The sequence below is a fragment of the Monocercomonoides exilis genome (assembly GCF_001643675.1).
Source record: "Monocercomonoides exilis strain PA203 chromosome Unknown scaffold9-1957334, whole genome shotgun sequence".
In the NCBI taxonomy this organism is placed as follows: domain Eukaryota; phylum Preaxostyla; order Oxymonadida; family Polymastigidae; genus Monocercomonoides; species Monocercomonoides exilis.
Genome location: NW_027150554.1, coordinates 1,278,582 through 1,306,121, shown reverse-complemented (window position 1 = coordinate 1,306,121; position 27,540 = coordinate 1,278,582). Strand labels below are relative to the sequence as shown.

At 33.2% G+C, this 27,540-nt stretch overlaps 4 protein-coding genes across 4 annotated transcripts; 1 reads left to right on the top strand and 3 right to left on the bottom strand.

The window, feature by feature from the left end:
- Positions 1-4,522: 4,522 nt before the first annotated feature.
- MONOS_10596 (uncharacterized protein) lies at positions 4,523-5,285 on the top strand (the record flags this gene model as incomplete). Its single annotated transcript, XM_067863057.1, has 2 exons — positions 4,523-5,175; positions 5,276-5,285. The coding sequence occupies 2 exons, from the start codon at positions 4,523-4,525 to the stop codon at positions 5,283-5,285; spliced, it is 663 nt and encodes a 220-aa protein (XP_067732549.1).
- Positions 5,286-20,684: 15,399 nt separating this feature from the next.
- On the bottom strand, positions 20,685-21,959 carry MONOS_12615 (uncharacterized protein; the record flags this gene model as incomplete). Its single annotated transcript, XM_067865249.1, has 1 exon — positions 20,685-21,959. The coding sequence occupies exon 1, from the start codon at positions 21,717-21,719 to the stop codon at positions 20,685-20,687; it is 1,035 nt and encodes a 344-aa protein (XP_067732548.1). The 5' UTR covers positions 21,720-21,959.
- A 6-nt stretch (positions 21,960-21,965) lies between these two features.
- Positions 21,966-22,628, bottom strand: MONOS_12616 (uncharacterized protein; the record flags this gene model as incomplete). Its single annotated transcript, XM_067865250.1, has 1 exon — positions 21,966-22,628. The coding sequence occupies one exon, from the start codon at positions 22,626-22,628 to the stop codon at positions 21,966-21,968; it is 663 nt and encodes a 220-aa protein (XP_067732547.1).
- Positions 22,629-24,616: 1,988 nt separating this feature from the next.
- MONOS_12617 (uncharacterized protein) lies at positions 24,617-25,512 on the bottom strand (the record flags this gene model as incomplete). Its single annotated transcript, XM_067865251.1, has 3 exons — positions 25,055-25,512; positions 24,698-24,962; positions 24,617-24,648 (listed from the first exon to the last, which is right to left on the bottom strand). Exons 1-3 carry the CDS (start codon positions 25,193-25,195, stop codon positions 24,617-24,619), a joined length of 438 nt encoding a protein of 145 aa, XP_067732546.1. The 5' UTR covers positions 25,196-25,512.
- Between the last annotated feature and the right edge of the window lie 2,028 nt (positions 25,513-27,540).

Genomic DNA, 27,540 nt, shown 5'->3' with positions numbered 1-27,540 from the left:
TACAAAATAACTCGCAAACACATATGTTAATGTTTCATTTTGCTTTAAAACGAGTTGCTTCGACATAACCAACGAAATAGACCCCATTCTGAACAGCCACTGGAAATACAATACAAAAGCATTTTGATGATCATAATCCATTTTTTTCATAACAAATGTTCGATTGATTCCGAAAACAATATTTGCTTTTCATTTGTTGCTGATAATTATAAACAAATCTTGCGACGAATAGCTCCCATGCTTAGCTCGATAATGATGCATTTATAACCATAATCAAATCCGAAACACTTGATTGAATTTTTCATGCGAGTTTTGAGCATTTTTCGCGCATAATATGCTGTACTCTGTTCATCTGGAAATGTAAAATTTGCGCCAATATATTTTCGTGAAGGTTAATTGCGCTGAACCTTGGAACGAATCGGGCATTGTGCAGAATGATTTAAATCAGCAGGCTGATGATTCAAGCCAGACCGCAGCATTGAATTGCGATAGAATTGAATGAATAAAATTGTATTGTGCGAAGCAAGTGTGCGGAAGCAGTGTGCAAAAGGAAAACTTTTAAGAAGTTTGGATGGGCAAGTTTTTTCCGTAACGAGCTGCCTTCTAACGAAAAAATGAATTACCATCAAACCAGTTCCTTTTGCAAGAGCAAAAATCATTGCATGCGGGGAAGAATCCCTGTTTTTGTTGCATGAGTTACAATTTGTTTGAGCGGATAATTTGACAGTTTTTGTGTGAAAATGCAGATCCGGATGCTTATTTGTCACATCAAGGAGATCATTGCATTTTGAAACTGCATTGCTCGTGTGATGAATGGATTTCACACAAATATTCCTTTGGGCTTGAAAAGATGCAATCCCACTTAAGGCACTTCCAAATTATTGATTAATTTATATTCGTCTTCTTTCATCTGCCATGACATCATTGAAACTGTTCAATTCATTGTGAAGGTCTCTGAATGTTAGGAGAAACGTAGATAAATTTTTCAAATCATGTGATTAGGTTTTATTGAAATGTGAATTCAGTGGGTTTTTGTATTAGGAATGAGGTTGCTGTTGAAGGACAGAGCAGTGAAGAGTTGGAGAAATTGATTATTGAGGTGAACGAGAAAGTGCTTATAGAGAGTTGTTGATGCTCAGTTTGAGATGGTTTGTTAAAGAGGAAAAGACTGGTTGTGGAATAGGGTATGCTTTGGAGGTGTTTGGGAGCAAATGTTATTGGTAAGCATGCTGATCTGTGGCAATTTGTGGTGGAAGAGGCATGGGTTTTATTAGAGGGATGGAGAGAGATTATAACAGATATTATGAGGGAGCTGGTGAAATGGTACATGAAGGTGTCCATGGAGCATTGGAAGAGGTGATGAAGAGAGGTCTCTCTTTCTCTCCCAAAGTAGATGGGGATTCCTTGACTTTGCGTGATAAATGATAGGCTGACTTGAGGGAATGAAGAAGAAGAAGAAGGGAAGGCAAGATGAGAGAAGGTTACGAGGTGTGTGAAATAAGCTGTTGCTATGGGAAACGGTGAAGATATGTGTGTCATTCGGAGAGAGGCAGACGTTGAGATGAAATGATAGGTGCGGATTAAGACTTGCTCAGTTTCATAGAGTATTGTTATTTTCATGGTTGATGAATTGTTGGATATGGAGGATGTGTTCATTTCAATATGATGGGAATGGAGGGAAATTGTTGAGATCTACAACTAGGGCTTCGAAGGAAGAGCTGAGTGATGTGAACAAAAGAAATTGTGAAAGCTCGTTGAAATGACATCCATTGGCCTCTTCATCCATATTTCTATTTGCGCTTGATTTGGCGTTATGTGTTTCCTTTGTTTTCACCCACTTCTAATTTCCTTCCATTTTTCTGTTGATTTGATGTGTTTATCCCCTTTTGACATTTTTTCTATTCTTTCTCTTTTTGTTTTACTGTTTGCCCATTATACAACTATTTGATAACAATCTTTGCTCTATAGTCAATTATGTGCTTCACTTAAAGAAAGTTTATTATTTCGTTATTCATGAAAAGAAAATCTCATTTGCGTTTCATTTCTCTCTTCTTCAATTGGCCATGGAAGTTGTTCATGATGAACTTCTTTCAGTATTTTCAATTTCACCTTTTTGATATCAATCTTTTTTTTCTTTGATTGTATTTTTCATTTGAAAAGGACTGAAACTTTGCTCAACAAATAAGCGTTCATGAAATTTGCTCTCGTTTTTTGGATTGTATTATATCCTTTTCATTTCATCTTTAAAGGAAGTTCACCCAACATTAAAAATATAATCTTTGAGATGATGAAAATGCCAGATATTTCTATTTCCACTCTTCACAGCCGCTCGGAAACATTATGGAAAGAAGTGAAACGGATTGGTGGGGAAAATGTGAACCAGTTGCTTATGTATTTCTTCACGAACTATCGAAAAGCTTCATCTTTCATTAATATAATAAGAACCAATCTAAATAGTTTGTTTTAAATTTTTTGAGATTTAATATTTGGTTATTTAAAATTTGATTCGATCTATTATTGAATATGAATATATATGTCCTATTATACACATTCGAATAAGAAACTTATAATATTTTATTGGATGAATTGGCAAAAGTATACAATAACGCACCACTACATACGCAAACCGTGATGCTGCAAGCCCTAAGTCGCACAATGAACTTGGAACAAATGGAAAATAGAGGTTATGATGTCACAATTGGAAAACTGAATTACGCGAAGCAAACCTTGAAAAAAAATAGAGATGAATTATGTATTCCTCAAAATCCGCAACAACCAGAATGCAAAAGTGGTTTGACTATTTTTTTAATAATAATTAACATTAATTGGTTTTTTGCAAACGATATTAGGACTGCCTGAAATTGAGTGGGAAACGGCAAATAATTGGATGCTTCTTCACTCTTCTGAATCTTCGTCATCTTTGAAAACCAGAAAAAGCACCAAGAAAGAAATGGAAATAGATCCAATGATCGATGAAGAAGGGTGGGATAAATATATTTTATGTAAAGATGAAAAAACAAAAAAGAAAGAAACAGGTTTTATATTTTTATTATTTTTTTGACATGTTAGTAATTTTCTTTATTATTTTCTCCACAAGTTATTATCTTTTTTTTTTTCTGAATCAGAAATATCACAAAGTTTAATTACACAAAGTACACATTCCTTCATAACAATTGACAAATTAACTTCGAAGTGCAATGAATTAGAAGAACCACTTTCACAGCGTTTGACGAGAATGTCTGATATTTCAAAACAAAAGGAGTGCAATTACAATCTTTTAGAAAGGAAAGGTTTGAGAAACCTTGGCAACACTTGTTACCTAGCATCAAATTTGCAATGTTTTTCAACTTGTTTTGCATCAACTTCCATATTTACATTTTCTGACTCAGACAGAGTCAATAATTGCCTGGCTTCTTCACTTTTCAAAATTTGTTACAATTTATTTACGAACTTTCCTGTTTTTGATTTATGGACAAATCAATTCATTGATATGTGGGACGATTATTTTAGCAAAGGACGCAGACAGCAACAAAATGCAGTCGAAGCATTTGTGAAAATTGCACATCTCTTCAAAACCAACAAAATTATAAACCAAAATTGTACAATACAAATTTTGATCAACTGTGTGGAATGTCAAACATGTCATTCCATCACATCGAAAATAGAAAATTTATCAGATTACACAATTGTTCATGATAAATCCGTGCTTTATGGATTATCAAAATTGTTTGACAAAGAACAATTGAAACATCCTAACAAGATTTTTTGCAAATCATGTCAGAAGAACAGTTGCGCAAAAAGGTGTAGCTATGTTTCTGCTTTTCCTGAACTGCTTGTTTTGGCTCATGAATGCAACGATATGAATGAATCTTTTCCTCCTAAAAGTTTTGCAATTAGCTCTTTTATTGAAGAAAGAAAGAGCACAGCCTATCTTCCTGAGACAATTAAAGAAGGCTTCGAGCAGAATGAAGATGCAGAGAAAGCTGAATATAATTTTGGAGGTCAAATACTGTTCAAGCAGAAAAACAAAATACAAGGTCACAATATTTCATTTGTTTCAAATTCTATGGACTCAGTCAATCCGTGGTGCATTTGCAGTGATGGTCAGATATTTCTCATTCAAAAAAATGACTGGGAAAATACATGGAGCGCACTGTACAAAAAAGGATATCAAGCATCAATCTCGTTTTTCATAAGAAAGAAAACAACTATCGATTCTATGAAATTATTGAAATGTGGCTCAAAGAAATTTCGTTAAGTTGGAAATCATACTGACTCTGTTCAATCGGAATCAACAAGAATTCAGTGCAGTTCAATCTTTCCTTCAAAGATCGATGTATCTTCACAAAGCTTTGATAATCAATCAACAGGAATAAATGATGAGTTTACGGAAGTGTCAATACAAGATAAGTGTATCATGTGCCCTAATGAAGAACAAAATCAATTCGATCAAAATAATCATAAATCTATTGAAAACAAAAATAGTTTGGAAACTTCGATTCAAAACAAAATCCCAAATTCGATGTTTCAATCAAGCAAACATTCATTAATAACAAATTCAATATATAATCACTCTCCCACTCATCCTCTTTCCTCTCCTCCACAAACTCATCCACTTTCAACATCTTCTGTAACTCTCCAGAATTCTCCTCCAACAACAACACTTCACAAAACTTCTTCTTCTTCTTCTCCAGTGCTCCACCAAACTCTTTCTTCTTCTGAAACTCATCCTCTTTCTTCTTCATCTGCAATGCTTCAGCAAGCTACCCAATGTGCAGCTCGCACACTTTCCTCTCCTTTGTCAACTCAATCGCTTTCGACATTTTCCGCAATGCATCAGCAAACTTCTTCTTCTGTGTCTCTTCAGAAAACTTCTCCAAACGCAAACCTTCATATCACTTCTTCTTCCGCAACTCTTCATCAAAATTCTCCCACCTCAATTCATCTTTTATCTTCTCCCACATCAGCTCACATGCTTCCAATTCCTCCAGCAACGCTTCAGCCAACATCTTCATCTGCAAAGCTTCAGCAAACTTCGCCAACCATAACGCATCATCCAACTTCTCCTTTTGCTCTTCATGAACAAATTTTACACAACTCATCATATCCACTATCCACTCCCTCTCCCACTCATCCTCTTTCCTCTCCTCCACAAACTCATCCACTATCTGCATTGTATGCAAAAAATCATTTTCAAGAACATATGCTATATATGTCAAGCGATCGTTATTCCAACAGTTCAATTGATAAAAAATATAATACTGATCATTCAAAGGATTATTTGACAAAAATCGTTCAATCAACTCAGGATGATAATTCAAGAACACAATTTCTTCAAAATAAGAAAAACAATTGTTTACAAACTCACACAGATAATAACCAATTACAATTGTTATTTAACAATTCAAACGAAGAACCATTGACACATCTTCTTAAATGTTCATATGATGAAAAATCAGCTTTATCTTCCAAAGAATTTGTTGGAAATTCTATGAAAACTTCGATGTTGCGTCATCCAAATCCTTGTGGAAACGAAAATTGTTCTCCTTTATCCTTGAAGGAGATAAACAACAAAAAGTGTTTCAGAATGTTTTCACCAAATCAAAAACGGTTAATATTTAAACCTAAAAATCAGTTGTGGAAGGACATGATTAATGAAACGGGAGTAAATGTATCTCTTTCAACATTTTTCAAGCTGACATCAAACTTCACAAAGGCAAAAAGAAGAACAGATATGTGTGGAACTTGTCAACTGTTGGAGAAAATGGAAAGAAAATTTCTGAACAAGAAGGAAAACCCTTCTGAAAAAGACCTCAGAGACCTGAAATTGCTGAAGCTACATAAACAAATGGCAGAGTGGTAGAGAACCTACTTTAATGAGTCTGTTTCAAATCTTAAAGAAGGAGAAGTGATTTGCGTATTTGATTTTAAGGAAAAATGGAAAATACCATTTAGTAATTGTCAGCTTCAGCATGAATACTACAATCAAAGGCAACTGTCTCATTTCACTATTGTCACTTTTCAAATCATCAATAAAGTGCTTCAAAAAAAGACATTCAACTATCTTTCCAACTGTCTTTCTAATGATTTCAAATATGTCATTGAATGCCTTCAACAAACATTGCAAAATCAAATCTTTCGAAACTCCTCTTCTTTAAAATTTTTCTGTGACACAGGTCCTCACAATCGAAATAGATTTCTCCTGGATTTTATTCTTTCACCTTCAACTCCTTTATTTCGTAACAAAAAATGTGAGCTCAACTTTTTCGTCGAACATCATGGAATAAATGTGTGTGATGGAGAATTTGGAATCATGGTGAAGGCAATAAACAATAATCTTCCATCAATAAACATCAGTTCCCTTCAAGATTTATTGAAATTTTTCAACCAACATTTTTGTTCATCAATTCCTTCCTCTTTTAACAAAAATGACATCTCTTCAATAACAAATCTTTCTTCAAAATCGAAGGAAAGAAATGAAAACCCTTCTGCAATTCACACTCGCTTCTTCTTCGAATACATCCCAAAACGAAAAAGTGCTTGGCAATCAATGACGATTGCAAACATGAAAAATTATCTCTATTTTGAACGTCAAGGAAAACAAATACTCGCATCCGCAACAAGCTTTCTTCCACAACGTTCTCTCATTCTTGTTAATTCAACAAAGAAAAGAGAAATTATTACAAGTGGAGAAAAGGAACCAAACACACCAAATACTTCATTTCACCAGTCAACACTTTCAACTTTCACAGGTAATTTGATAAAGAACAGATATCAACTATTGCGTGATTCTTCTGTGCTAAATGCTCTTTATTAAATTATTTATTCAAAAAATTCGATTTTTGTTTGTTTGTTTGTTTTTTATTGTGTGTGTGTGTGTGTGTGTGTGTGTGTGTGTGTGTGTGTGTGTGTGTGTGTGTGTGTGTATGTGTGTGTGTGTGTGTGTGTGTGTGTGTGTGTGTGTGTGTGTGTGTGTGTGTGTGTGTGTGTGTGTGTGTGTGTGTGTCTTTTTGATTCATTTTTGTTTGCCTTGTTTGATAAGAAATGTTGCAAAAACTTGAACTGTATTCATGGGCCATCATTGTCTTTCTTTTATATTCTTTATAAAAATATATATTTTTTAATCAATTTTAAGTTATTTGTTGTTTTATTTCTTTAAAATGAGAATTGCTTATATTCACAAAGTTCATCGAAAAGATTGAAAGTTTTTATTCAAATTATTAATAACTGTTTATTCAAAATAGAACAACGTTTAATAAATATATGGCGAATTTCATCTGTTGGCATTATTATTTTCTCTTTGTATTATCATTTTTCTTCATTTGATTTTATTTTTTGTAAGATCTTCTTGGATAGTTAAATGTTTTTATGCAAAATTGTGTTATTTCCATGATTATATATTGGAAAAGTTGTCATTGACGTTTTTTCACAACTTGTTTTTTATTTCCATTACTATTCAACCTAGTTTTTTATCTTTTCATATTTTTTGTGATAATTTTATGTTTTCATCGAACATAGTGTATTTATTGCATTTTTTTAATTCCAGTTCTTGTCCGTCAAGCAAAAAAACGTCTATATGCGCATGCTAAGTCAATATTTATTCGGTTGAATATTGAACAAGACTGTGTACTTTAAATGTTTCAGCTTCAAACTGTAAGATTCGGACCTGGATACGGTACACTGCCTCCCAGGTGTGCATATGACGAAAACCGATATGTCCCAAATTATAAAAGCAATATATCCATCAATTCTAAGTGCTTCATTCGATACGAAGAAGAATTTTTAGACTGCTAAATTTCCCATCATTGTTTCTTTTCATTTGTATTTCTATTGTTTTCTATTTCATTTTTCTTTCATTCTCATTTTTCTTCATTATTGTTTCTTTTCATTTGTATTTCTATTGTTTCATGCTTATGTAATATTTTTAAACATAGTTATTTACTTATTTTATTTTTAATAATTATTTTGTATTTGTTATTAATGAATTTAAATCAATAATTTTAACATACTATTTGTGCTATATGTTTTATTCAACTGAAATACGATCTTTTGATCTCATTTATTAATAATTTGTTTGAAAAATTTCAGTTTTTCCGAAAGCTTTACGACAATAAGCAATTTTCACTTTTTTATTAATGCTTTTTTTGTAATGTTTAATGGTGAACAATATATGATTTGAATAATTAAAGATTGATGATGTTTGCCCATGAAGAAATGTTCTTTTTTTTGTTGAGTTTACAAATTTAATTTTAAAGACAAACTTTATTATTTGAATTATTTCTGATTATGTTATGTGTTCAATAATTATCTTGAAAATTCTGTGAATGTTTGTGGTTTGAATAGAACACAACATACAATAAATTGTATCTTTCATAAAGTTATATTTTCCATGTATTTTTTTCGTTTATCATCTTTTTCTAGTGTTGATATTAAATTTTTTCAATTTATTAACTTTTTTTTCACGATGATTTCATTAAAAAACTTTTTCGATCATTGAAATAGTTTTTGAACGTAGATTGTTTAATTTTCTATCGTTCCATTCATCACAATAAATCATAAATTCGTTTTATGTTAATTGTTTTTCAGTCGGAAATAAAAAGAACTTTATTTTTATTTGTCGTTGGATGTGTATTATTATTTATTTGTGTGCAAGCATCTTTTTTCTCTTAGTTATTTTTTTGACTCGATAAATGGTGTTTGAATGAACTTGTATTTTCATGTTGATAATTAGGAGTTAAACATTAATTGCGTCAATTTGTCAAGTGATTATTAATGACATCATCTCTCTCTAAAAGGACTGAAAAGTTGCCTGTATAGAAAAAATTATGTTGACAAAAAAGAATGAAAAAATGAATGAGAATTAAACTAATTATAAGAAATGAACTTTTCATTGTTAATATCAAAATGCCAAATAACCACATAATAGAAATGAATATTGAAATATTTCGTTCCATAACGATGAAGTTGACTTTGCGAACGAAGATATTGAGAGTGATGTGAAAAAGGAAATCATGAAGAAAAATTTTTATATGGTTATAAAAATGGATAATGTCGTCTCTATGAATTGAATGATAGAAATTCTCAATTATAAAACAATCGAAAGAAATAAGTTTTAAATCAATTTCTATGATAATTCATTGTAGATTTTTTTGAATCGATAGTTATCGAAACCCAGATTCCAAGCGTCCAATTGATTTGGCATTATGAACGGATAAACAACGGAAATCTTCCTGAGTGAGATGAATTATGAAAAATCAACAAATATTAAATATGAAAAGCTAACAACTTATCTTATAGAATATGATAACCATTGAAAAAATTCTCTTTGCTTTTCATTTGCCACCAGAAAACAAAAGTCGAATAAATTGTTGAAAGTGAGTTTAATCATGAAATAACAATAATAATGAGTAACTTAGTTTCAATCAAATTTTGACATACCGCATTTCACAAACTGTTTCAAAGGCAGATAAAAAATTTGCTTTTTTAAAATGGACTTTGAGAGAAAAATGGAAATAAAGAATTCAAACTTTCGAAATCACAACCATCAACTTTAAGATTTTTCTGTGTTATCTGTTGATAAATAAACAATTGTTCGCATTAATAGATATAACGAATATTCACATGAACATTTAAAAAGTTCATAATCAACACATGGTTTTCTTTGTTAAATTCGCATATTTACACTTTAATATCAACTAAAAATTTTATAATTATGGATCATATCAAATTTTTTATAGATAAAATTATTGAAAATTCCAAATACTGTAATACACTTATTCAAATGAATGATTTCCGCATGTCTTTTCAATTATTCAAAAAAAATAATGAAAAGTCAGATCAAACCTCGTAAAAAATTATGACATCAAAAAGAATTACCCATTTAATTATTCAAACAATTTATCTGGTTTATTTAATTCTTCTTTAAACACTGTTCCACACATACCATAGTAGTGTGAAGGTTGGACAGACTTCTTTTATTTGTGAAAAATTCAATGTTCCGTTCCAAACTTTTTGTGCATTCATGTGATAATTATTCTGATGTTACACCAAAAATAATTCAAAGTCGAAAAACTTTCAATCGAAATTTAATTTTCTTCAAAAAAATAAAGAAGGCCTTTGCGACAGACCGACATTTTTTCATCAGCTCGACAAGTCGACAGACAAAACAGTTCGCTTGAATTTAATTTTTTGTTAGATGAAAAAACATTTATATTTAAATATTGCTTTTTTGTTTTCATTGAGTTATATTTTTAATAATTTATAAAAATAAAATTTCACAAGATTCGAGCAAACAAATATAGACCTGTGCGACAAGTGGCAAATTTTGTCATTAACTGACAAAGGTGACCGACAAGACAATTTTTACTGATCACAACCATTATTTTTTTATTTATTTCATTTTTGGGAGTATTTTTTCGAATAGAAAAATAAAATATGCTAATAAAATTTTTTCAAATAATTGACAGAATGTTTCATGTTTCAACAAAATTTCCTTATTTTGTTGGAACATGGCAGGAAATATTTGTTTCAACAAAATGAAAGAAAGAAAGAAAACAGAAAGAGAAGAAAAGAAATCAATAGTGTTTTAATCTTTGTCAAACATGATAAAAAAATATATGATAAAGAAATATTGAATATTTTTTGCAATATTTTTGAAAAATCAATTAATCAAATTTTCCATAATATATTTTTAACTGACAAGATCTGTGAAACATGGATTTTAATATGCCACTGGTAGTCACTTCTGTCACTGACATTACATTTTGTCAATGAAATAAACACGTACTAAATAGAAACAGAATAACAAAATAACTTGTCGAGCATATGAAATGTTTGAGATTTCATTTTTCCATCTGGTTCAACCATAACTTTTCGTTTGACATTAGATAATCCTTATTTTATAAAGAAAGAACCATATACAAAAAACAAAAAAGGTCTGAAGAATGCTCATTGATAGACTCTTTCAATTAATGATCGTTTGAAGATGAGTTTATTTGTTATTTTTAAGATTTCTTTACACTTTGTTTGATTTGCTCGTTTTTTAAGTTCCTTCATGTGATGTGAATTTCGTCCTTTGAAAGTGCATAACTTATTTGTTATGAAAACATATCCTTTCAGTTTTTGAAAGCTTGTTTGGATTATTTACAAAATATAAGACTAAAATATATTATTCTAAATATAGAAGAAGCAAGTGACATAAAGGCCTTTTTGAAGAGCATTGAAAATGGAAATGAAAAGCAAAGTGTGTGCAACATCAAAGGCAGAGAAATTGAACCAATTTACTCAAATGCAATAAATCGGCCTTATTTATTATGTAAGCTGAACAGAAATTACAGAATTTTTATCATTTGAATGAGGAAGATCCAATGAAATCGATAAAATAAGAATCTTTCTACGTTCTCCAGGAACATGCTGTTAAAAAATTTTTATGATCACTTGAAAATAAAAGTGCAAACCAAACATTCATTCAACAGTTCAAATATTATCGCTTCTGTTGCTGATTCACGACCTCTTAGGCTTTTTCTCCCTGCTCTTCTTTATCTTTGATGATCCTTTTTTTCCCTTGAGATTATCCATCCAAATGGTTTTTTCTTTTCTTTTTCTTTCTTTTTCTTTCTTTTTCTTTCTTTTTCTTTCTTTTTCTTTCTTTTTCTTTCTTTTTCTTTCTTTTTCTTTCTTTTTCTTTCTTTTTCTTTCTTTTTCTTTCTTTTTCTTTCTTTTCTTTTCTTTTCTTTTCTTTCTTTCTTTTTTTGAAAATACAACGCTTTTCAGAAAATTGATGAAAAATGTCTGAATAAAGCAAAACAACTGAAACTTGCAGATGCATTGGAGCAGCGTGGAATGAATTGATCCAAAGAGAAATAAGTGGCAGCTCATACTACGAAAGAAAAAAGAAGGATTTGAAATGTGAAATTTTTAAAGAAATATAAAGTTGTGAGTTTCTTGAGGAAATGTTCACAAGAAGAATAGTGGAATATGGTATGATCATTCAAAAGTGTTTTTCATTTTAAATGTTTTTAAGTTTAACTTCATTTTTTGAAATATGAAAAAACAGGATATCAAGAATGGCAGAATTGTGTTGTTTTCATTTTGTGAAATGACGAAGGAAAAAAGATAATATTTCAGTTTCATTATTCCATGCATTTCATAATTTTTATATTCACAAAATATTTAGAAATATCTTTTGTGAATTATCTTTATATTATTCTTCAAGAAAATAGAATATTTGATTTAGCTTATGAAAAATAAGAAAGAAACCTTTTTCTTCAATCTTTTCAAGTATCTTCCAATTGAAATTAGATTTTGCGCTATCATATTTTTCGTTTCTCCACATGTTCTGTTCAGAAGTGGAATGAAAAACGTGAACACATTCGTTGCACATCGTGCTTTCCTCAACCTTCGCTGCTTCATTCATCCCATCTGCACGAGCAAATAATCCAGCATCTTTTTCTTCATTCTTTTCATTTCGGACTCCCTCAGAATATAAAGCAACAGAACACTTTTATCTTTTCTTCATGATGAATTTAAAAAATTTTCCCAATTTTTTTATCATTTTTCTTCATGTCTATTCATATCATAAGCTCTTTCAATTCTTGTGTTGCATCTCTCACAAAATTCAGTTCATTCACAATAACTTCTTCAAAACTTTTATCTTTTTCAAATCTTTATATCATAAACTTCCATGCTGATTGAAAATCTGGACGTGTCAGGTTGTGTTTTTGATGATTTTGAATTAAGTCTTTGCACTCCATAAAATACAATTCCATTGATATTTTCACAAAAAATAAAAATAATAATAAAAATCTGTAAATTAAACGATATGGGCAAAGTTTTTCACACCTCATATCTCCAAATACCAGTCAAAGCTAATAATGCCATCTCCACTTTTTCCTTTGCTTCTTTGTTTCCCTCTTTTTCTTAGGCAACTTTCAGAAGATAGAACACATATTTTGTAAAAATTCCCATGATGCGAAATAGTTGACAAAAAGATAGCATTCGCAAACATCAACTGGAAGCTTTCCTTCTTTTTCCTCTTTTTCTTTATCTTCATCAATCATCATCCTATCAAATTTTTTGTTCAATAGAGATTATTTCAAATGATAACGCCATATTTTTTTCAACACTATCCAATATCTGGTGCGTCTCAACAGCAACATCGCTATTTCCAATCGCATTTTCTTTTTTTCAGACATTTCATCTATTTTGTTGAATAACTCCTCTGAAAAAACAGAAAAAATCACTTTCATCTATTTTTTCTATAATTATGTTCATTTCAGCTAATTTCTATTTCCTTTCGCTTTTTTGACGGAGTTCAAGTTCAAAAAACAATTCTGAATAAAAAACAAAGAAAAAATCCAATAATAAAAAACATGAGTGTAATAATGGATGCAAACGCTGCTTTTTCATTTGGCGCACAACCTCTGCTTTTTAATTAGAAGACTTCAGAATGAAAACAACACTATTTCATCAAATTATTTGAATTTAACCATGTTTGGATTAAATGAATTGTTAAAATGAAATTCAATTTATTCATGGAAATATAAGTGGAAGCATTATTCATTTAAATAATATATTATAAACAATACATTTTTAAGAAATTATTGTTTCATTATCCATTTATGAAATAATGGATTGAACGATCAAATATTTGTCAGTGATTTTCAAATTGAAAAAAATCGATAGAAAAAATTAATATGAATGTTTTATATTTTATATTAATTTTTTTTTTTTTTTATTTTTTTTTTTTTTTTTAGTGACCGACAGCAACAAAAATTTGCATGTCGTGTCGCACAGGTCTAAAACAAATATATAGTTTTTTGATATTTTAAATATTCAATGGGTTATCGACAGATCTTTGTCGAGATTAGTCGAACGACAAAGATCAGTCGGTTGAAAGATCAGTCGGTTGAAAAGATCAATCTGTCGAACGAATGTTCTATTTCGAAATCGTTTTGTCTTTCAAACATAGTTTTTTTTATTTATTCTATTCAAAGAAAATTATAAGAAACATTCATTAAAATATGACAGAGATAGAATTTGTGTTTTTGATATATTTTTCGATATTTTCATTCGTTTGACACCACATTTTGTTTCACACTTTTTCTGTTTATGGATATTAATATTCAAATAATTGCTGTCTGTCAAAAGAAAACGAATTGAATCCATAATTATATTTTTGTTTTGTTTTGTTTAAAAACACAATACTCCTGGAAACAGCTGGAAAAGATATGCAGAAGGTTTAACTGATATCTTTGCTTTTATGTTTGAATACGAAGGGCAGGATATAGAGATTTGACAAGTTGTCAATGCTTGTGAAGATATTTTGATATTAATTGTTATGATTTGAATAATTAAATCACAATTGCTGAAGGAAAAGAGACACGTTCAAATGGAAATTTCAAGAAGAAGCGAATATATGAAGATAGTTACAATTTAATAATTTTTCCAAAAGGAAGAAAAAGAAAAAGAATTTACCGAGATTTTGAAGAATGAAGATGAAAAAACTTTGTTAAATAAAGGAAAAAGAAGAACAGTTGTTTTGTTATGCCTTTCTATCATCAAAATCATTCGTATGACATCTTGAAGAAAAATCATAGACACTTTGAAAGGTTTTAAGTTCAATGGGATATAACCGCGGGATGCAGATTTTATCAGGAGGGCACATATCAACAACTTGACATTGAACCTTTCACACGCTCATTGAAATGGTTTTTAACACGAAGATGTGAAGACGAATCACATTAAAAGGCAGCCAGTGAAAAGAAGTCAGATCTCGTATCATTCAGTTTGAATTGCTCAATTTTCTTCTTCTCCTCAATTTATTTATTAATTAGCCCAGGATTGAAGCAAGAGAAATTCGGGTCCAAGGTTAATCCATCTGCATATCTGTGCAATTATCACTCTGCAGTGTGCTTCACAAAAGGAACAGAGATACGAACTTCATTCCAAGCATCTCATTTCTCTCAATATGTGGAAGCCATGCAAGGCTTTGCTATTTCATAGAAGACAAATACTAGGAAGAAGGAGAAGATGGCATTTGATCTGACAACTTGGAGTGTTTTGATTTCCTGGAAGATAAACAGCCTGATACTGCAGCTAATTCAGGAGGAAAAAGGGGTGCTGTCGAACAAACTGGGGAGCAAAGTCGACGAGCAGCAGATCCACAGTCACATTGATTTTTGCGGTTGGTTTAAATGAACATATCTTTGATCCAGTCATGCAAAGCAAAATTACGTTGATGATTGTCTATTCGAACTTTTCACTGCCAATGTTTATGAGGCTGTATAATGATGTTATGAATCCTTCTCTTCTCTCTTCGTTGCCGGATTTGCGTTAGTGAAATGCTAAAGAGCCTGCAAAAAAAGTGAGCTGCTTTTATTCCGCAAAGCAAAGTTTGTTGATTACCGCCTCATGTTCCACTTGCACAAACGCATGACTTCAAAAGAGTCAGAAAGCATTTTGTTTCAGAATCAGATTCAAGTTCTGCAGTCTATTCTGCAGAAGACTGCAAAAAGGACAGCTTCTGTAACTGTATTAACTTCTGTCAAACATCGTTTGTCTTCTTCTTATTTTTCATCTTTATCTTAATCTTCTTCCTTATCTTCTTCCACAAATACTTCATTTTCTTCAAATTCTAATAAATAAACATTTTCCCTCAAGCATTCATCTTGAAACAAACTTCACTTCTTTTATTCAGAATCTCATCCATCATTTGTATCTTTTCTCTCACCGTTCTTCTCCTTCATCTTCTTCTTTCCTCTACAAAAGCCTTCCTTACCCTTGTCAGAAAGACCATCTTATAGAAGTCGACGAGTCGATGAGCTTCCATTCATAAGCCATCACTTCGGTGCACTGAATGGAAAGATACAATGTTTGATCATAGCCTCTCGCAATCCCTTTATGAAAAGAAGGTCAATAAACACACAGGAAGTTGTTGGACGCATCAGGCAGTCAATAGGCGAAAGAGACAAAACAATTAATTCATCAAAATATAGAGACGAGAATGCAGAAAAGAAAAGCAGAAACGTATATGCAAATGCTGAAATGCATCTCATTTTGGAAAAGGTTAAAGAAAGCATTTTGATGAACGTTGATAGAAAAGGAAAAGAGAAGGAGAAAGAAAGAAAAGAAAAAAGTCAAAGCGATGAAAGAGACTGATTGCGATGGGAAAAAAGCTGAAGAAGAAAGAAAGAAAAATCGTGATGTGAAGCAAGCAACTGAAAGTGAGATGAGACATCGATCCCTCCAACAGTAATGCACAAAGTCATCAATCACCTATCATTTCCATCTTGTTCATATTTGTCGTTAAAAAGCTCATCGTCATCGACTCCAGCTGTGTGATAAATGTGTGAAACGCAGCAAATAAGTTAGGGAGTTTCATTACGTATTCCAGTGTTTGATTTTTATTCTGCATGTGTATCGATCAGAATGAGAGAAGGATTATTAGAGATGTTTTCGATGGAATAGTGTTAATCACCAACTGTGACTCTGGTGCTGCCTTGAGAGATGTCCATCATCTTTTCCATCCTGCGTTAGATTTCCAAAAGGAAAAGCATGTGATCTTTCCGTTGAAAACACAGAAAATATTCATCTTCGTCTGGAAGCGCAAAATGCACTTCTGTGAAGATCCTAAGTTGCTGTGCAAGTCCCACATTGAGTAATAAATGAACCCATCTATTTATTTGGCGAAGGTTTGTAACTTCCACAGGCATCATTTTGGAATCGTTGTTTGTTCATAGAAACTCTCAGGAGAAGACACAGAGGGAGCACAGTCTACTTCCACAAGGACTGATGTGCAAGCAGAATGAGAATGGACAGAAATGGTCCTTCTCCTTAAAGAATAGGCAAAAAACAGTGGGTTTCTCACCGCCTATTCCTCCTTTTTCTTCTTCTGCCACAATCCTCTCGCTTGTAGTTGGATGTTCATTCGTTCAACATGAGTTGCAAAGCGTATATTCTTTTCATCATCTCACATCACAGGCACAAGGTGAATAAAACTGATATATCATTCAGAATTCATTCAATACAAACAATTCCATTGACAACCTGAGTGATTGTGCTGTGGAACATAGACAGCGGTTGGAGAATAAATATTTAATCGCATGATGAAAGCATTTGGAGAAGAAAGAAGAGGTGAGGAAAAAAAAGAAAAAGACGGAACAGAAGGAAATAAAGATTCACGAGTTTTTATGGGAAACTGAACAGAAGCAGAGGAGCTGAAGCTGATGAAGCAGACGAAGAGAAAGAGGCAACGAAGACAACAAAGGCGATCTATTGCTTAGCGGGAAAAGCCAAGAGCATTCTTCCGTTTGAAGAGAACGAATTATGCAGAAAGAGGAGCCTTTTCAACGAGACGAACTCGATTCTTTGTATTTGATTAAGTGCGTCTCCTCGATTTTTTTTAACATCCCAGACAGCTGCAGGTTCGCAACATCAGATGGAAGGAAAAGTTCTTATCCCCACATTTTGAATTATATATGCTTTGACTGCATTATTTTCTGCGCTTTCATCCACAATGTTTCCATATGACTCGCTAACTTCATCTTTTTTATTTTCTCGGACTTCAAAACAAATATTGATTCCACTGAACACAGGCACATCCAAATTTCCATGCAAAAAAGGAACAAGATGCTTAACGACCTGCTTCTTTCTGCCTTCATTTTTTCTCTCGAAACGCCATCTTCACACGTTTTATGAATGGCCACCTCCCGCTTTTGTTTAACTCTCAGTGACGGATGAAAACAGTCCTCAGAACTCGACTGAAGGGGAAAGGAGGATTAATTGTTCTGTTCGAAATTTTCTTTTCAACATGCAGCAGAGAAGGCAACCTAGCTGAAGAAGGTTCTCTATTGGAAGCACAGACCAGAGGTGCAAAAGGAACATCTGCATCACGAAAAAGTCCTCTCAGCACCCATATGCCAAGTCTGCTTTGTGTTGTCATGCCATGCAGAATTCTCCTCGTTCCCGTACACATTCGCTGCCACCTTCAACAGCTGTCTCTTCATATCGAATATCACTTCCTGTGCCCTATCTTCACTCGCTATCTTAACTTTTGCTTTCTCTCCGCACTTCAAAGTGCAATCGAATTTTGTTTGAAACAGTTGAGCTGCTGAACTGGAACGTTTCTTCGTCTCAGGCAATACAACAATCCTGCTCTTTTCTCACCTTGTAATTCGAGCCCCTATCTGCTCACCACCTTTGCTGCTTCGTTTTCTTTCAGTTGGAAAAAATAATTGATGCAATAACTTCTGTTTGTCGCTCCAACATCTTTTCCTGTAACAAATGCAATCCAGCCATTTTTTTTTGTCTTCTTCATTGAAAAAGCTGAACCTTTTTCATCAAACCTGCATTTGCTTATCATCTTCCAATTGCCTTTGCCATGAATAAATAAAGTTACATTGTTGGAAGCAAAATAACTTTAATTGGTCGGTCTTCAGATTGGTCATTTAATGCTGCGGAAGTTCAGGAACAGATGACTCGAAACGTATAAACACAGCGCTGATTTATAATCCTTTATTTAATATTTTCCAAATAATCTGAGCTGGATCTCAATGCTCTTAAAGATCAAATTATTGTTTTTGAATTTGATTTTGAAATATGCTTTGGGTTTGAATTTGATTTTTGTGAATTATTGTTTCATCTTCCAATGAAAATTTCAGAATTATGAACGAAAAGTTGAAACGATATGAAAATAGTTTGATGATGTTTCAGAGAAAAGATGCTTTTGAAAAAGAAAAACTTTATTTCTTGTTCAAGAAAAATGAGTATCAAATTAATATTCTATTCAAAATTGGGTATAGCGATTTGTCAAAAACACAAAAAGATAAAAATTCTTTGTTAATCACAAACAATAACTTATTTTGAAAAAATAAAAGAGTCATAAAAATAAAAAAAGTTTAAAAATATTTATTGATAAAAAAAAAAAAAAAAAAAAAAAAAAAAAAAAAAAAAAAAAAAACAGGCCGAGACTTTCGACCGACACGCATCGCTAAAAATTTCCTTGTCGCAAAGGCCTAAAATAAAGGATTAATATGGGTGATTTTTTTTGAAATCATTAAAAAAGATCAAAAATTGAAATAATAAAATCTATTGTGGTATTTTTAGATCTAATAACAAGAATTGATTTTTCATGAGTATTTAGCATGTGTTGACAAAACATTTATTTGTTTTTTTCATTTAAACAAAAATACAAACCTATGTTTATATGATTTAGATGAAAAAGAATTTTTTTGATCAAGTTAATTAAAATAAATTAAAAATATTAAAAAAATGAATAAATAAATTTAAAATAAGAACAGAAAAAACGATAAGAAAACAAAAATATTGAAACCAATTTATAAATAATAGTTATTTCTCTTTTTTCTTTTCGTCTTTGTATAGCCAACAAATCTCCATTTCTTTTTTTCCTTTCATCGAATTCATCAAGCGTTAAACGAAATAGTGGAACGTTGGATTAAGTCAAGTTCAATATCTGGATCATCTTCATCACTTTGAATTAAATCGTTTCAAACAGAGGAACTAATTCTGATGCATGTGGCAGACCCCAACAGATCCCATGTGCCACCATCGAGTATGCCCTCACCGGCTTCATTTCCCTCCTCCAAGACGCTTCCCTCACCCTCCTCACCTCAACATTTGTTCCCATTCAAACACTCACTTTCGACGCGGTTGACACAAAAATCACTGGAAATGACAAACATTTTCTAATTTCTTTATTATTAATTCCATTTACAAATTTTTGAATATTTTCCATATCATTGAAAAATTCTTGAGATTTCATCTTCTTTTCATTTGAAGTCTATATCATCACTTGTCTTTCGAGAAGTCTGACATTGGCTCATACAAAAATATTTCTTCGAAATTTCTTCATTTATTTTCTCTTTTTCATCGAATGAAAATAAAGCTCATGAAAAAAATTTCATTGTTGTTGTATATTCAAAAAGAATATATTCATACATATCTAGTAATTTTCTTCAGATTATATTTTCCTCAATTTTTCTATTCCAACTTGTTCGTGAACGATTCACCCAACTGTCTCATATAATTTCTCTTCAAATATGCCTTTTCCTCTAAATTGCTTTTCTCACTCATCGTTTCATTTCCAACTATTTGTTGTGATTTCGTAGCTGCGAAATCTGCTGAAGGCTATTTTTGGAACCCAGCCATTACAATCAAAAATAGCCTCATTGAACTTTCCTTTTCACTTCGAATGCTTCAGCCTCCAAATGAAAAAGTCAGAATTAATTCAGTTGTTGATAATTTGCAGACTTTTCTTTGCTTTGTGGAGAATCGCTTCAGTTGACATATAACTTAAGCTGATGTATCATCGAGAATAAGTATTTCTTTGTTTCTTTCCAAATAGCAACGAAAGATGAGGTCTGGAACTGAATTCGATGAAAGTTGAATGAAAAAGAAGGAGATGAAGAAAGAGCAGGCAATGAAAGCGGAAAAAGGGAGCCAGGAGCAGCATGATTAGAAGCAGATGAAATTATAGCGCGGTATTGCTGTGAAGGAGATAAAGATGTTCTGAGAGAAAAAAAAGATTGCTGTTGAATGTTCATAAAAAAGGATGAATTGACAAGTGAAGAATTGCAGTTAGAGAGAGGATGAAGAGCAATGTTTGTATTTACAGCAAGATCAGCAGCTGAATCAAAAGGCGCAACCAAATTAAGTTCAGAATATTTCTACATCAGATCCATCACCATTGAATTCTGCAAAGCGGAGAAAGATACCAATTTTGAGAACGACAGCGCATTTCTTCTCCCAGGCATGCAGCTCTGACTAAAGGTTCTTATCCCTTTCTCCTTTTGAAACATCAGAGGTGATCCTTTCCCTGCTCCTTTCCTTCCCTTCCTGTGTGTCACTTCTGCTTCCTCTTTGTGCGACCACCAGCCCCTCCACTTCATCCCTCTTCCTCTTCTCAACTCTGCACGACTCTGCCTCAGCCCGCTCTTCAGCGCACTCATCAGATCCAACCGCGTTCTTGTCTGCCTCGCGTCGACTGCTGCATACACAGGTACCTTCTGCATCTTCCACGCAAATTGCCCGTTTTCCTCGCTTTTGATACGCACATAGCTGAAAGGCACATCCAGTTCATAGCTCAAATCTTCAAAGTCAGAATTAAAGAGGTCATTCAACATGCAGTCCAATTTCAGTTCTCTTGTTAAAAATGGCGTTTGGCTTTCTTTCGCCTCTTGTTGCGCCTCGCTTGCCATTTTGTTCACCTTCTGGTTAATCGGTGTGCCTGTCTCACGGGATGGTAGAAGTATTCCTTGGATGCTGCTAAACAGATTTTTATCTTTTTCCTCTATCTTCTTCGCCATTTTCTCCATTTTTCTGCGCTCCCGCTCTTCTATCTTCTTCCGCCTCCTCTCTTTCTCTTCTTTCTCCTCCTTCTTCTTCTGTATTCCCTGCAGTTTCATCAGCCGAAGCAGTTTTTCTCTCTGATCATCAGATTCCAATGAATTGAACCTGATTTTCGACTCTTCATCGTCCACTTTCCCTTTCTCATTCTGAAACTCATCTGACATCGCCCTTGTAACTTCTTTGTTGAACTCCTTCATCCCCATCACACCCAACGTCACCACTTCTCCTCCTTCTCCAACAACAACAGGTGACAGCGGAGTTGTAGGTGTACCTACAGCTCCTCTCCCCATCTCCATCTCTTGGCTGTACGCAATCAACGCTCTCCCTCCGACTCCTCTCCATCCTCCGTCCATTCGCTTCCCTCGTGTAAAGTGTATCGTTCCAAAGTTTCCTCTTCCAGAAATTTATTGTTTAGGCTGTAAAGAAGGAAATGGTGAAGGAGAGGAATTTGTTGCTGCTTTTGATGTTGTTTTTGCAGTGCTCGTGATGAAAGTGGATCTGTTTTGGTTCATTGGAATGAATTTCGTCTTTCCTGCCGTTTCTTATTGATTCTTTGGTGTTTGAATTCTTTTCTGCTTCCGTTTAATTATCTTTGTTTTTCAATCAACTGCTTTGCGGTTGTTTGTTGAATCCTCCAAAATCACTTCTTGATCCTCGTCTTTCGTGCTATCTTCATCGCCTTCAACTTCTTCCTTGTTTCCATTTCCATTTCCAGAATTCGTTGATTCTTTCTCTTCTTTTCCGTCTTCTTTGCCATCCCCCTCACTTTTAGTAGCATTCACACTCATTCCTGGTCTTTTAATCGATTCATCTATCCGCGTCGGAGAAAGCAGAAGGTTCGGTCTGACCATCAAAAGCACTTCATTCACAACAAAATCACGTTGAAACTCAAGCGCCTGGTAATACCTTCGCATCAGCCTCTGTTTCTCTCTCTGTTTGTGCCTCTTCTCTCTTCTCTCTTCTTCATCACTGATGATGGAGCTGTCGGAAAGGCATTCACTTCCTTCATTATTCTTGGTTTCCTTCAGAGTATCTCTTCCAATCAATGATAAACTCTCATTTTCTTCTGATTTTGCTTTATTATCATTTTCATCATCATTATTATTTACATCATTTTCGGGCATCAATGCCTTCCTCATCTTAATCAGTTCTCTTATTCTTCTTTCCTCTCTTCTCTCGTTCCTAACTTCTCTCTCTCTTTCCTTCGCTCTCTCTCTTTCTCTCTTCCTCTTCTCCAGATTCTCCGCATACCGCTCCACCATCCGAAATTATGCAAACAGCGGCAGCGCCTCAAATACATCGGGAGGGAGAACAAAATATTGTATTTTCCTTCTTTTTCTGCTGTTGCTTCATTCTCCTTATCTGTTGCTCTTCTTATGTCAGGAATAAGTTGCGAAAAAATCAACGCAACGAGGAAGAAGCAAATAGTGAAGAGGGCAACGACCTTGGGGCTGCTTCAACTTGTGCACAACGGTTGAGATAGCATCTGCGGAGGAGAGTGTCCATTGCTCTTATGCAGCGAGCTATTGCAATCTCAGACGATGAGGTGGTTTGGGGTGGAGAGAGAGGTCAGTTACCGCTGGAGAAGATGAGGAAGATGAAGAGGATGTAGAGGAAGAAGAGGAAGATGAAGGAGAGGGAGAAGGAGATGACTGAGGAAGAGAAAGAAAAGATTCATTGGGCAATGAAGAAGGAAATGTTCCTCTTCTTGTGCCAATTCCAGCAATTGAATGAGTCAAAAAGGTTTGTGTTGAATTTTGATTGCTTTTTCTCTGACTTTGTCTTCGAGTGAACATAAGATGGATTCCGAAGAGTTGCTTCTTGTGGTGGAATGATCACAGGAAGAGGCAGACGCGGTGCATGTTTTCTTTTGAAGTCTTCGATGATTTCGTCGATTTCCGCTTTTTCGGCTCTTTCTTGTGAAGAATTTACATCTGACTATTCGGATGAAGAGGAAGATGAAGATAATTCGTTAACAATCTTTTCTTTCTAATAGAATTTAACTGCGGTTGTTTTTGATGACGATGTAGAAGAATCGAAAGAAGAAGAAGATGATGATGATGATGACGACGACGACGAAGGCGATGGGGATGAAAAGAATAATTATTGAGTAGCCGATGAGGAGAGGAAGTCTTGCTGTGTGGAGAGGAGGCAGTCAGTTGTATCACAGGGGCAACAGTGGAAGCAGAAAAGGCGGGGTATATGGTTCCCAGTTCAGACTTTTTCATCAGCTCTGACACCAATGATGATAGAAATGATGTGAAGCGACTGTGGAAGAGACGAGTCGCCCAATCAAAGAAAAAGAAGCTGTATCAAAAAAACATGAAAAGGGGTAGTTCAAATATTTATGTATCAATTGGTTGAATAAACAAAAATTATAGTTTGAATAAGTTAAAAAAAGAAAAATAAGAAATATGATTTAAACAATTGTAACAATTATCAAAAAATAGTGCAAACCTTATAAAATGAAAAATTGCTCCTTTATCTCTTCTTGATCAGAACATATTGGCAATTGATTGTACAAGTCCAATCTGACAGGAAAGATTGGGTGTATCGATGATTTCTCTACCGATGTAGTTCAGACAGGCAATGTGCTGCATATTGTCAATGCACACACTCAAAAATGGCAGTTGAAATCTGCACACAAGAAAAAGAGGAAGTTCATAGAAAATAATGAAAAAAATTCTGAAAATTTCAAAATTTTAAAAAAATATATTTAAAAAATAAAATTTCAATAATTCTTTGTTATTATTAAATGAAAAATTCAACTCACACCACATCGCTTCAAATCTTCGTCATTGCCGAAGTCGATCTATTTGGAATTCTTTTCTTTTCTTCAACCAAGCTCAAAAATTTTGCACCCTTCTTCTTCTTTTCTGCTTTCCTGACCTCCCTCTTCTTCGAGAAATTCGGCAATATTGACCTGAAAAACACAAAATTTACCTGAAAGATAGCAGCATTCACTCACTGAACTCGCAATGCTTGCTGCTCTGCGCTCGCTCAACTTCGACTCTTCTCCAAACTCCTCCAATGATATAAATTATGTCTTTTTTTCGATCGCAATCTTCTTTGGCCGTATGATATTCTTTTTTGTCAGCGTTTCTGCCCCATTTGACACAAACAGCGAAGAATCCAACGCAGACAAATTGATCCCACTGATGTTTCCATTTCCCCCTCTTCCTCTGCTGCTTCTTCCACATTCATCAGTAACTGGTCTGCGTGTTGTGACTCAAATATAACCTCACGAAGCTTACACATTCTCTTCTGTTGTATCCTCCCAGGCTGCGCGGATAACAGTGCAGGTTTAAGAACTTTGCAAGGGGGTCCGCACCTAAAATGAGCAGGTCGTTCGTCGCACACTTCTCATCGACAGAGAGTCTGCCGTCATAAACAATCCAGTTCTCGTTTAGCACATAGAAGAGGTTCGTGTCCACTTTCCGCACCGCACACAAAATATACAGCGCGCACTCGATGTTAGCCTGAAGTATCCTCGTTGGCTTCTCCTGCTGCAGCCTACTGAACATGTTCATAGCATGCTGAGGATCAGACAAAGGCGGTGGGGCAAGCACAAGAGAAGAGATATCGCAGTTAACATGCTAAGTATTCTTCGCATAAAGTGTTTATGGAAGATGTTGACCTTCACCTCTTCGTCATCTGCCTCGTCCCGCTTGTCAAACATCCTTTAAACCACAGACACTCTTGACGCGCCTTCCTCTCCTCCTTTCCTCAGGACTCTTATTTCTTGTTCCTCATTCTTCTTCTCCTTCATGAGCGATTGCAGATGGCAGATCTTGTCCATGTTTTTGTTCTTTGTTTCCTCAATTCGCATCTTCTTTAGCTGAATACGATTTGTGACTGGAATTAATGATAAATCCTTTTACTCCTCATTCCATTTAGTCTCCTCAGCCAGCTGTGCCGTTGTGAATTTTTACTGTTTTTTTTTCTGTCCTTTTTTTCATTCTCAATCTCTTTTTCTGTTGCTCCTTCCACTTCCTCATCTTCCCAAATCTGTTCCATTGCCTTCCTCCTGCTCCTTTTCTTTCCTCTCTTCAGTACCCTCAGAGCATGATTCTCTGGAAGAACCTGTTTCAAACATTATATCAAATTCACAAGTTCCGATGAAATGCTGTTCGATGATCTCGTGTCTTTGGTTTTGATCTATTCAAGCAGCTCCATCTTCTACATCATCTCCTATTGCGAGGATGAAAAAACTATTATGCAACAAATGAAGCTTTAACAAAAAAAGACATTATTACAACCATGACGAAAATTGCGGGAAAAAATTAAAAAATAAAAAATCGAAAGGAAAAAGAAGAATACGAAGATGATGCTTGCATAGGTTATTGCCAATTCAATTGTATAACTTTCTTATCAAAGCACAAAGGCTATATTCATCAATTGAACGCAATATTTGTAAATTGATTTATCTTATATTATTTCAAAAAATTTATTAAATGAAAAGATCATGGCAATTCAGTCATTTCATTTTTGTGCTCAAAACATCATTATATTAAACTATCAGCTCATTAAGCATAGAATATGTGACTTTTAATGTTGACCAAAATGCACAATTGATTTGTTTTTTCATGATCATTAATTTTGAATATTCTATTTAATTTATTTTTTATATTTTTTTAATTAATTATTATTTAATAATTAACTTTATGTTATGTTAACTGAATGATTCATATGAATTTGTTTTCATTTTATTAATTTTTATTACAAAAACTGAAGTGAGAAAAAACAAGTACAGATATCGCATAAAATACCGGACATCGCACAAAATACCGGACAAGATCGATTTCTCAATAACAGCAAGAAGAAAAATTCTGATTAATTTCCTTAAAATATTTCTCATCAATGCAAACTCGCTTGACATAAAAGACTTTCAGGACAGCTTCGCTTGAGCTCAGAAAAAATTATTTTCAAAATCTCGGAGAAAATCAAAATCCCATTTCTCCGAGATTTTGAAAATAATTTTTTCTGAGCTCAAGCGAAGCTGTCCTGAAAGTCTTTTATGTCAAGCGAGTTTGCATTGATGAGAAATATTTTAAGGAAATTAATCAGAATTTTTCTTCTTGCTGTTATTGAGAAATCGATCTTGTCCGGTATTTTGTGCGATGTCCGGTATTTTATGCGATATCTGTATTAGAAATAAATTTGAAGTGAACAATATGTCACATGACTTTTTGATAAAATGAAAGCGAAGGTTTCCAATTTTCTTGTGACATAAAAATCCAGTATTCCTCCCATTTGTCTGGAATTATTTCTGACACACTATAATCATTGCACTCCAAAAAAATAGAAGAATATGAAAGTCTATTCACATCCTTTTTGACAATCGCAATAAAATGACTAGGCCTCTGCGACCGACCGACATTTTTTAAACAACTCGACATGTCGACCGACAATTTAATTGAGTTCAATTTTTTTATTATTAAGAAAATTTTTTTATTTTTTTGTAATTGAAAAAAGAAAAAAAATGTTATTTCAAATTTTTTATCTATAAAGATTCATAATTTAATATGGAAATGATAAACCAAAAATTATTCTTCTTTTTATTCAAAATTCAAATATTTAATATAGGGTTATCGACAGATCTTTGTCGAGATCAGTCGAATGACAAAGATCAGTCGAGTTGTTAATTTTAGAAAAAATGTCTGTTTAGGTTTGATTATTTCTCGCTTTCCATTTTTAAGTTACGCTTCAACTTCATATCTTATTTAACGATCATTTTTGGTTCTTTCTTGTTTTGATCACTTTATATGAGGGAATATAAAAAAAGAATAAACTTGGTTTCAAATTTGCATTTTTCAAACTCCAATTATTATTCATCACTTTGAAAAGGAAATGGTGTAAAGTGTTTTTCAAATAACCCTCGTTTGTATTATTTTGTTTCAAATTCTTTGAACAGATTAGATAACGTTGTTACAATCAAAATATAAAATTGTTGTGATAATGGAGTGAAATGCTGAAGTTTTTGAGTGAAAACTTTCATTATTACAAATTGATGGCAAAATATTAAGTTCCACAAAAAGGGTACATAAAAATTTTAATATTTTTTGTTTTCGAAAAAGATTCATATAACATTATTTTTAAGTTAAAGAAAATTTTATTCTTTTTTTAAAAAAAAGTGAATGATAAAAGTTCCTTCAATTTCGAAATGTGCAGAGT